At 46.3% G+C, this 12,245-nt stretch overlaps 1 protein-coding gene across 4 annotated transcripts in view; it reads left to right on the forward strand.

The window, feature by feature from the left end:
* LOC115079627 (tropomyosin alpha-4 chain-like) overlaps positions 1-12,245 on the forward strand; it is a 113,224-nt gene that overhangs the window by 85,741 nt on the left and 15,238 nt on the right. For 3 of the 4 annotated variants that reach the window (XM_029583360.1, XM_029583354.1, XM_029583338.1), the window contains 2 exons: positions 327-402; positions 1,570-1,632. In XM_029583360.1, coding sequence (XP_029439220.1) covers positions 327-402; positions 1,570-1,632 — 139 coding nt within the window. The remainder of the gene's footprint in view (positions 1-326; positions 403-1,569; positions 1,633-12,245) is intronic. The other variant, XM_029583346.1, reaches the window with a different exon arrangement.

The raw sequence follows: 12,245 nt of genomic DNA on the forward strand, positions 1-12,245 counted from the left end.
TCTGGCTTTGTCTCTGGAAGACGGGGGTCAGGGTCGCGAGCTCATCTCAGGTAGTAGGCGGAGTGTCCCTCTTCTCGTATCTCATACTAATGTGACTGTTGCTTCCTTTCAGCCATGTTTTCCTACATTTTCTATTTTCTGAAGGTTTTCTCTCCTTTTTTTTCCCCTCCCCTTCCTGCCGCCTCTGGAACATTTTGCTTGTCTGTCTCTCCCCACCCCCACACACTTTTTGTTTCATTCTCTCCCTATCCTTCTGTGTCTCTCTGGCTCCCACCCCTCCTGTTTTAACTCTCCTGCTCTGGCGGCTCTGTCCCGCTGGCAAACAGTAAATGTGGTGACCTGGAAGAGGAGCTCAAAAATGTCACCAACAACCTGAAGTCTCTAGAAGCCCAGGCAGATAAGGTAGGAGGAGTGACGGGGTGGGGGGAGGTGAGGTAGGAGGAGTGACGGGGTGGGGGGAGATAAGGTAGGAGGAGTGACGGGGAGGGGAGGGTAAGGTAGGAGGAATGACGGGGTGGGGGGAGATAAGGTAGGAGGAGTGACGGGGTGGGGGGAGGTGAGGTAGGAGGAGTGACGGGGTGGGGGGAGATAAGGTAGGAGGAGTGACGGGGTGGGGGGAGGTGAGGTAGGAGGAGTGACGGGGTGGGGGACTGGGGTGGCTGAAGTAGGAGTGAGGAAGGGGGAGAGGCAGTGAGGAGAAAGGGCTGCGGAGGTAGGAGGAGGGATAGGGAGGGGGACAGGAGCTGATGAGAGAGGAAGGGTGACAGGATAAGAGGAGGGATGGAAGGAATGGACTGGTAGGAGAGGGACATGGAAGAAGGTAGAGAGGTTTGGAAGATTGGTGGGGGAGGAGAGCTAATATTGAATGCATGAGGGTGGAGACATTAAAAACAGAAGTGGAGGGGAAATCAAGAATTCAGGTTTGAGGATGGAGAGAGAAGATTAGAATTGGAGGGATGAAGAGGGATGAAGAGGTGTGAGATGGAGAGGGAGGAAGGATGGAAGGTTTGAGGATGAAGGGGAAGCAGAAGGATGGAGGATGGAGAGGTGTGAGAGTGGAGGCGAGAGGAGGGATTGGAAGGAGGGGGAGAGAGGTGAGAGAGGAGGGATGGAAGGGGAGAGGGATATGGAGGGAGAGGAGGGATGGGAGGTGTGAGGAGGGATGGAAAGGTGTGAGGATTGAGATGTGAGGAGGGATGGAGGGGCATGAGGAAGGAGATGTGTGAGGATGGAGAGGAGGGATAGAGAGTTGTGAGGAGAGCTGGATGGGCATGAGGTTGAAGTGGAAGGGGAGGGATGCAGCTGTGTGAGGATGGAGGGGAGGAGGGATGGAGTGGGTGTAAGGATGGAGGGGGAGAGGAGGGATGCAGCTGTGAGGATGGAAGGAAGAGGAGGGATGCAGCTGTGGGAGGATGGAGGAGGTAGGAGGGATACAGCAGTGTGAGGATGAAGGAGAGGAGGGAAAGGGGGTGGAGGGATGGAGAGTATGGGGGGGGAGAGGATGGATGCAGGTGAGTGAGGAGGGTGGAGGGGCGCGGTCTGATAACTGATGCAGCTCTCTCTCCACAGTACTCCTCAAAGGAAGATAAATATGAAGATGAAATTAAGCTTCTTGCGGACAAATTGAAGGAGGTGAGCCTTGTCTGGGGGATGAAGGCTGGGGAGGGCGTGAACGGGATTTTCAAAAGGTCAGGACTGAGCTGGCCGTGCCCCCCAGAGGGGTTAAATCAATGCGAGGCTGCCAGCTCGCCCCGCACACACAGACACCCCACACAGACAGACACACACACCCACGTCCCGCCTGTATCGCACACACACACACACGTCCCACCTGTATCGCACGCACACACACACACACACACACACACACACACGTCCCGCCTGTATCGCACGCACACACACACACGTCCCGCCTGTATCGCACGCACACACACACACACACGTCCCGCCTGTATCGCACGCACACACACACACACGCACGTCCCGCCTGTATCGCACGCACACACACACACACGTCCCGCCTGTATCGCACGCACACACACACGCACGTCCCGCCTGTATCGCACGCACACACACACACGTCCCGCCTGTATCGCACGCACACACACGCACGTCCCGCCTGTATCGCACGCACACACACGCACGTCCCGCCTGTATCGCACGCACACACACACACACGTCCCGCCTGTATCGCACGCACACACACACGCACGTCCCGCCTGTATCGCACGCACACACACACACACACGCACGTCCCGCCTGTATCGCACGCACACACACACGCACGTCCCGCCTGTATCGCACGCACACACACACGCACGTCCCGCCTGTATCGCACGCACACACACGCACGTCCCGCCTGTATCGCACGCACACACACACACACGTCCCGCCTGTATCGCACGCACACACACACACACGTCCCGCCTGTATCGCACGCACACACACACGCACGTCCCGCCTGTATCGCACGCACACACACACACACGTCCCGCCTGTATCGCACGCACACACACACACACGCACGTCCCGCCTGTATCGCACGCACACACACACACACGTCCCGCCTGTATCGCACGCACACACACACACACGTCCCGCCTGTATCGCACGCACACACACACACGTCCCGCCTGTATCGCACGCACACACACACACGTCCCGCCTGTATCGCACGCACACACACACACGTCCCGCCTGTATCGCACGCACACACACACGCACGTCCCGCCTGTATCGCACGCACACACACACACGTCCCGCCTGTATCGCACGCACACACACGCACGTCCCGCCTGTATCGCACGCACACACACGCACGTCCCGCCTGTATCGCACGCACACACACACACACGTCCCGCCTGTATCGCACGCACACACACACGCACGTCCCGCCTGTATCGCACGCACCACCACACACACGTCCCGCCTGTATCGCACGCACACACACACACGTCCCGCCTGTATCGCACGCACACACACCCACACCACACGTCCCGCCTGTATCGCACGCACGCACACACACGTCCCGCCTGTATCGCACGCACACACACACACACACACGTCCCGCCTGTATCGCACGCGCACACACACACACACACGTCCCGCCTGTATCGCGCACACACACACACGTCCCGCCTGTATCGCGCGCACACACACACACGTCCCGCCTGTATCGCGCACACACACACACGTCCCACCTGTATCGCACGCACACACACACGTCCCACCTGTATCGCACGCACACACACACACACGTCCCACCTGTATCGCACGCACACACACGCACACACACACACGTCCCACCTGTATCGCGCGCACGTCCCGCCTGTATCGCACGCACACACACACACGCGCACACACACACACACACACGTCCCGCCTGTATCGCACGCACACACACACACACACACGTCCCGCCTGTATCGCACCTCCACAACGTAGCCAGTTAGAGTCTGGGAAACTCCTGTGCGTGAAGAGGTATTTAAGTTTTGCCTTGTAAGCTTGGGTGCCCCTGGGCCAGCTGAAGAGGGACCCTGCAGCACAGTGGAAGAACCATGTTTATGACCTTTGGTTGTGAATACTAAATGTAATATTTGCTGGGCGGACCACGCTTTGAGCATTTGCATGGTAAGGCGTGGAGTACACGAATGATGATGTTATTAGCAGATCCCATATTCTTTGGTTTGCGCTACTTGTGCTGGTCTTCCTGGGGTTTGGACAGGCCATAGTACCAGTACCAGTACTGGGGCTGCTGGTCTGGATGGGCAGGCTCATAGGCTCATTTCCTGCCATCCTGTTACCTTAATATCTAGGCTTGTGGAATGTAAGTCGGGTCCATGTAGTGCTGTTACTGTGCCGCTAGATGTATACGTAGTGCTGTACACTTCCACATAAGAAGCAATCCCTACTCCAAGGAATGCACAATCTCTAGTCCAGGCAAATGAACAAAATCGCTGAACATATAGATAGGCAACGTTTAATGGAACAAAGCCAACATGGATTTAGCTAAGACTGTAAATAAACCTGTGGATAAAGGTGAGCCGGCTGATATAGAGTATCTGGATTTCCAGAAAGCATTTGACAGAATCCCTCATGAGAGACTTCTTAGGAAATTAGAAAGTCACGGGATAGGGCGCAGTGTCCTATTGTGGATTGCCAACTGGTTAAAAGATAGAAAACAGAGCGTAGGGCTGAATGGTAAATTTTCCCAATAGAGAAAGGTGAATAGTGGAGTGCCACAGGGATCTGTTCTGGGACCACTGCTTTTTAATATATTTATAAATGACCTGGAAATAGGAACAACAAGTGAGGTGATCAAATTTGCCAATGACATAAAATTATTCAAAGTTGTTAAATCATAAGAGGATTATGAGAAATTGCAAGAGGACCTTGCAAGACTGGGAAACCGGGCATGCAAATGGCAGATGACATTTAATGTGGATGCACTTAGGGAAGAGTAACCCAAAATATGGCTATGCACTGCAAGGTTCCACATCAGGAGTCGCCATTCAGGAAAAGGATCTAGGTGTCATTATTGAAAATACATTGAAATCTTCTGCTCAGTGTGCAGCAGCAGCCAAGAAAGCAAATAGAGTGCTAGGGATTATTAGGGAAGGAATGGAGAATAAAACAGAGAATATCATAATGCCTCTGTATCACTCCATAGAGAAACCATACAATGAGCATTGTGTGCAGCAGCAACCGAGAAAGCAAATAGAGTGCTGGGGATTATTAGGAAAGGAATGGAGAATAAAACAGAGAATATCATAATGTCTCTGTATCACTCCATAGAGAAACCATACAATGAGCATTGTGTGCAGCAGCAACCGAGAAAGCAAATAGAGTGCTGGGGATTATTAGGAAAGGAATGGAGAATAAAACAGAGAATATCATAATGTCTCTGTATCACTCCATAGAGAAACCATACAATGAGCATTGTGTGCAGCAGCAGCCAAGAAAGCAAATAGAGTGCTGGGGATTATTAGGAAAGGAATGGAGAATAAAACAGAGAATATCATAATGCCTCTGTATCACTCCATAGAGAAACCATACAATGAGCACTGTGTGCAGCAGCAGCCAAGAAAGCAAATAGAGTGCTGGGGATTATTAGGAAAGGACTGGAGAATAAAACAGAGAATATCATAATGCCTCTGTATCGCTCCATAGAGAAACCATACAATGAGCATTGTGTGCAGCAGCAGCCAAGAAAGCAAATAGAGTGCTAGGGATTATTAGGGAAGGAATGGAGAATAAAACAGAGAATATCATAATGTGTCTGTATCACTCCATAGAGAAACCATACAATGAGCACTGTGTGCAGCAGCAGCCAAGAAAGCAAATAGAGTGCTGGGGATTATTAGGAAAGGAATGGAGAATAAAACAGAGAATATCATAATGTCTCTGTATCACTCCATAGAGAAACCATACAATGAGCATTCTGTGCAGCAGCAGCAGACAAGAAAGCAAATAGTGCTGGGGATTATTAGGAAAGGAATGATGAATAAAACAGAGAATATCATAATGCGTCTGTATCACTCCATAGAGAAACCATACAATGAGCATTGTGTGCAGCAGCAACCAAGAAAGCAAATAGAGTGCTGGGGATGATTAGGAAAGGAATGGAGAATAAAATGAGAATATCATAATGTCTCTGTATCACTCCATAGAGAAACCATACAATGAGCATTGTGTGCAGCAGCAGCCAAGAAAGCAAATAGAATGCTGGGGATTATTAGGAAAGGAATGGAGAATAAAACAGAGAATATCATAATGTCTCTGTATCACTCCATAGAGAAACCATACAATGAGCATTGTGTGCAGCAGCAGCCAAGAAAGCAAATAGAGTGCTGGGGATTATTAGGAAAGGAATGGAGAATAAAACATAGAATGTCATAATGTCTCTGTATCCCTCCATAGAGAAACCATACAATGAGCATTGTGTGCAGCAGCAACCGAGAAAGCAAATAGAGTGCTAGGGATTATTAGGGAAGGAATGGAGAATAAAACAGAGAATATCATAATGTCTCTGTATCACTCCATAGAGAAACCATACAATGAGCATTGTGTGCAGCAGCAACCGAGAAAGCAAATAGAGTGCTGGGGATTATTAGGAAAGGAATGGAGAATAAAACAGAGAATATCATAATGTCTCTGTATCACTCCATAGAGAAACCATACAATGAGCATTGTGTGCAGCAGCAGCCGAGAAAGCAAATAGAGTGCTGGGGATTATTAGGAAAGGAATGGAGAATAAAACAGAGAATATCATAATGCCCCTGTATCACTCCATAGAGAAACCATACAATGAGCATTGTGTGCAGCAGCAGCCAAGAAAGCAAATAGAGTGCTGGGGATTATTAGGAAAGGACTGGAGAATAAAACAGAGAATATCATAATGCCTCTGTATCGCTCCATAGAGAAACCATACAATGAGCATTGTGTGCAGCAGCAGCCAAGAAAGCAAATAGAGTGCTAGGGATTATTAGGGAAGGAATGGAGAATAAAACAGAGAATATCATAATGTGTCTGTATCACTCCATAGAGAAACCATACAATGAGCACTGTGTGCAGCAGCAGCCAAGAAAGCAAATAGAGTGCTGGGGATTATTAGGAAAGGAATGGAGAATAAAACAGAGAATATCATAATGCCTCTGTATCACTCCATAGAGAAACCATACAATGAGCATTCTGTGCAGCAGCAGCAGACAAGAAAGCAAATAGTGCTGGGGATTATTAGGAAAGGAATGATGAATAAAACAGAGAATATCATAATGCGTCTGTATCACTCCATAGAGAAACCATACAATGAGCATTGTGTGCAGCAGCAACCAAGAAAGCAAATAGAGTGCTGGGGATGATTAGGAAAGGAATGGAGAATAAAATGAGAATATCATAATGTCTCTGTATCACTCCATAGAGAAACCATACAATGAGCATTGTGTGCAGCAGCAGCCAAGAAAGCAAATAGAGTGCTGGGGATTATTAGGAAAGGACTGGAGAATAAAACAGAGAATATCATAATGTCTCTGTATCCCTCCATAGAGAAACCATACAATGAGCATTGTGTGCAGCAGCAACCGAGAAAGCAAATAGAGTGCTGGGGATTATTAGGAAAGGAATGGAGAATAAAACATAGAATGTCATAATGTCTCTGTATCCCTCCATAGAGAAACCATACAATGAGCATTGTGTGCAGCAGCAACCGAGAAAGCAAATAGAGTGCTGGGGATTATTAGGAAAGGAATGGAGAATAAAACATAGAATGTCATAATGTCTCTGTATCCCTCCATAGAGAAACCATACAATGAGCATTGTGTGCAGCAGCAACCGAGAAAGCAAATAGAGTGCTGGGGATTATTAGGAAAGGAATGGAGAATAAAACATAGAATGTCATAATGTCTCTGTATCCCTCCATAGAGAAACCATACAATGAGCATTGTGTGCAGCAGCAACCGAGAAAGCAAATAGAGTGCTAGGGATTATTAGGAAAGGAATGGAGAATAAAACAGAGAATATCATAATGCCTCTGGATCCCTCCATAGAGAAACCATACAATGAACATTGTGTGCAGCAGCAGCCAAGAAAGCAAATAGAGCGCTGGGGATTATTAGGGAAGGAATGGAGAATAAAACAGAGAATATCATAATGCCCCTGTATCACTCCATAGAGAAACCATACAATGAGCACTGTGTGCAGCAGCAGCCAAGAAAGCAAACAGAGTGCTGGGGATTATTAGGAAAGGAATGGAGAATAAAACAGAGAATATCCTAATGCCTCTGTAGCACTCTATGGTGCAACCTCATCTTGAGCATTGTGTGCAGTTCTGGTCACCGCATCTCAAGAAAGATATATCAGGATTAGAAAAGGTACAGAGAAGGGCAACCAAAATGATAAAGGGGATGGAACAGCTCCCCTATGAGGAAAGGCTAAAGAGGTTAGGACTCTCCAGCTTGGAGAAGAGACTGCTGAGGGGGGATATGATAGAGGTCTATAAAATAATGAATGAAATGGAATGAGTAAACGTTAATCAGTTATTTACGCTTTCAAAAAGTAAAAAGACCAGGGGACACACATTGAATTTACTAAATAATACATTCAAAACTAATATATGAGAAAACATTTTTTTTTACTCAATGCATAATTAAGCTCTGGAGTTCTTTGCCAGATGATATAGTGAAAGCTGTTAGTGTAGCTGCATTTCAAAAAAGCTTTGGGGGTCAAGATGGCCGCGAGTCGATAGATGCTGTTCTGCCGAGGGCTCTTTTCCTTAAGCTTCTCGTTCAGCAAAGAGGAAGGGGAAAGTTAGGGTTTTTCCCACCGGCTCCCCCCACCCCTTACTTCCAGGTCAGCGATCCGTTATCAGCTTTGCGTCTACCATGGATCACCGGAGTTCCCCTATGTAGCGCTTGGAGAGGGAGCATCAGTGCAGTTGAAAGACTCAAACTATCTGATAACGCTGCCGCCGGCTGATGTTCCAGTGCGAGTGGGAGCCGTGTCTATTACTACACCTCTGATGGCTTAAGAGGGCATTGCAGCTTGTGGACCTGCGTTTTCCTCTGACCACATTTGTTGACCAAGAGGACAAGCCCACTCTTTATCGGGTGCTGGTTTCCTTGTGGATCTATCACTACAGGATCCTTTTCAGATGCCTGGTAAGCCGGCGATTTATGAATTTGGATGCACTTTGGGAACTGATGGAGAATTTTGCCAAGGTTTTGTCCTCTTCTGTGTCTAAAGTGGACTTGGTTATTTCCAAAATTGGACCCTATGGTGGTGCAGCATGAAAGATCAATCCAAGATCACTCTAGGCAACTTGCAGCTGTTCAACAAGATATTGTGAAAATCCAGGCGGTTCAATCTACTTCTGTTTGCGATACCGGAGTTTTATCTCGCAGGCTTGAATTGATGGAAAAATTCTTCTTTTCGTTTGAATCTCAGAATTTTGAAGTTTCCCAAGATGTTGGGTGAACTCTCGATGGTTACCTTAAGTTCTGGGTATTCCACTTGAAGAGTCTCCTCCTATAAATGAGTTTTTACTTTTTTTGCCATCAACTGCCTCTGCGATTTCCCCCTTTGAATCTTACAGAATTTCTTGAGACGTCTGATCAGGAAATAATAGCCAGGGCCACTTTGTGTCCTTTATATCCGAATTAGATCTTGGTAAAGTGATGTCTTTGTACTTCAGGACTTTAAATATTTCTCTTTATGGGCAAAATCTGTGTATTTTTTCCTGACATTTCTAGATCTACCCAGCTAAGGAGGAAGGGGTTTTTTTGGCTCAGGAAAAATACCCTCGACTTAGGAGCTTTCTTTGCATTACGTTATCCATGTAAATGTTTGGTTAAGTTTCGGTCGGATACTTTGGGGTGTTGTTTTTTTTTGCTCCTGAACAGCTACAATCCTTCCTTAATGCTAGGAAAATGATCAGCTCCACATAATCTTTAGTTATTTGAGTCTTTTTAATAAATTAATGTTGGGGGTCCTTTTGCTTCTTTATGTTCTCTTTATTTACTCCCTAGATTTACATTCCCCCTTTTCTAATGTTTCTTATTAGTGGGGGAAGATAATACTGATAACCTGTGTTTTGTTTCCTGAATGTCTCATTTGATCTTATTGGTATTTGTATTATCGTGATTTATGATGGTTTCTCTTCCTTATGTAACTGTTTATTACCCCTGTATTGTCTGTACAAAGATTTTTGATGCTTTGTATATTTAAAATTGCATAAATAATAAGTTAAAAAAAAAAGGTTTGGAGAAGTTTCTGGAGGAAAAGTCCATTAACAATTATTAAGTTAGGGTTACAGAAATCCACTGCTTATTCTTGGGATAAGCAGCTTGGAACCTCTCTGCCAGGTACTTGTGACTGGGATTGGCCACTGTTGGAAACAGGATATCAGGCGTGATGGACCTTTGGTCCTCCCCGGCACGACTAAAATTGTGAACTTATACCCGAGAAACAAGAGTCAATAGGAAGTGTATTATTGTAGAGAAGTAGTTAGAAGTTAAAAACAGCCTCAAAAGGCTGACATTTTAGACTGGATTTGAATGTGGCTCTGGATGGATCATGATGCACAAATTCTGGGATACTGTTCCAGACATACAGTGAGGAAAGGTGGAAATCACAGAGTCAGGAATTAGCAGTGAAGGAGGGTTTAAGTAGATTTAAAGTTACTATGTATGTTAGCTGTCAGATTGTTTGGACTTTGCTAGTATGTTAGCCTTTGTCGGGGAGGGGGTGTCACCGGTTATAGGTTCTGGAGTTCCCAGAGTTTGGAAAATCTATGGTAGTGGGGAACAAAAGATTGAATTTGGTGAATAATCTTCCCCACTTGTCATTACCTTGCCTGGCTTGCCCTGCCCAACATATAAGTAATTCATAGTGAGATTTCTGAAAGTGGCAGTGCACTCAGGGAATTATTCTCTGAGTCTCCTGGTACTAACAGTGTTTCCTTCCATGGGTTTCTCTTAGTATTATGCTGAGACTCCTGGTGCTTATGGTTTCCCCTTCCTTGGGTGTACCTGGATATTATGCGGTGATACTCCTGCACAGATAATTCTCCCTTCCTTGAGTTTCCCTGGGTATGTGACAGTCCTGGCACTGATGGTTCCCCTTTCCTTATGTTTAACCTGGGTAGGATGCTGTGATGTTTCTGGAACAGATAATTCTCCCTTCCTTGGGTTTCCCTGGGTATGATGCTGTGACACTCCTGGCACTGATGGTTTCCTTTCATTGGGTTTCCCTGGGTATGATGCTGTGACACTCCTGGCACTGATGGTTTCCCTTCCTTGGGTTTCCCTGGGTATGATGCTGTGACACTCCTGGCACTGATGGTTTCCCTTCCTTGGGTTTCCCTGGGTATGATGCTGTGACACTCCTGGCACTGATGGTTTCCCTTGGTATGATGCTGTGACACTCCTGGCACTGATGGTTTCCTTTCATTGGGTTTCCCTGGGTATGATGCTGTGACACTCCTGGCACTGATGGTTTCCTTTCATTGGGTTTCCCTGGATGTGATGCTGTGACACTCCTGGCACTGATGGTTTCCCTTCATTGGGTTTCCCTGGGTATGATGCTGTGACACTCCTGGCACTGATGGTTTCCTTTCATTGGGTTTCCCTGGATGTGATGCTGTGACAGTCTTGGCATTGATGGTTCCCCATTCTTTGGGTTTCCCTGAGTATGATGCGGTGACACTCCTGGAAGAAGGATCCATCAGGATAAAGCATAAGCATTGGCAAGTTAAATGTAAGACAGGTTACGAGAGAATTTGAAAAGAAGTTGGCCACAGAGGCAAAAACTCACAATAAAAGCTTTTTTTAAATATGTCCGAAGCAGAAAGCCTGCAAGGGAATTGGTTGGACCGTTGGATAATCAAGGGGATAAAGGAGCACTTAGAGAAGATAAGGCCATCATGGAAAGATTAAACAATTTCTTTGCTTCAGTGTTTACTGAAGAGGATATAGGCAAGATAACCTTCTCTGGAATGGGTTTCATGGTTAATGATTCAGATCAACTGAACCAAATCACAGTGAACCTGGAAGATGTGGTAGGCCTGATTGACAAAAGTAGCAAATTACCTGGACTGGATGGCATGCACCCCCGCAGTTTTGAAAGAAATAAAAAATTAATTTCAGACCTATTAGTAAAAATGTGTAACGTATCATTAAAATCATTTGATGTACTTGAAGGTTGGAAGATGGCCAATGTAACCCCAATATTTAAAAAGGGATCAAGGGGTGATCTGGGAAACTATAGACTGGTGAGCCTAACTTCAGTGCCAGGAAAAATCACAAAACATTTAGGTAGACATGGTTTGATGGGACACAGCCAGCATGGATTTACCCATGGGAAGTCTTGCCTCACAAATCTCCTACATTTTTTGTGAAGGGGTGAATAAACACGTGGACAAAGGTGAACCGGTAAATGTGGTGTATTTGGATTTTCAGAAGGACTTTGAAAAAGTCCCGCATGAAAGGCTTCTAAGAAAACTAAAAAGTCATGCGGTAGAAGGTGATGTCCTTTTGTGGCTTGCAGGTTGGTTAAAAGACTGGAAACAGAGTATGATTAAATGGTCAGTTTTCACAGTGCAAAAAGGTAAACAGTGGAGAGCTTCAGGGATCTTCGACTGGTTTTTTAATATATTTATGAATGATCTGGAAAGAGGTATAATGAGTGAGGTGATCAAATTTGCAGATGGCACAAAATTATGCAGAATAGTTAAATCTCAAGCTGATTGTGAT

Source organism: Rhinatrema bivittatum, chromosome 1 (genome assembly GCF_901001135.1).
Source record: "Rhinatrema bivittatum chromosome 1, aRhiBiv1.1, whole genome shotgun sequence".
NCBI classification, from domain to species: Eukaryota; Metazoa; Chordata; class Amphibia; order Gymnophiona; family Rhinatrematidae; genus Rhinatrema; species Rhinatrema bivittatum.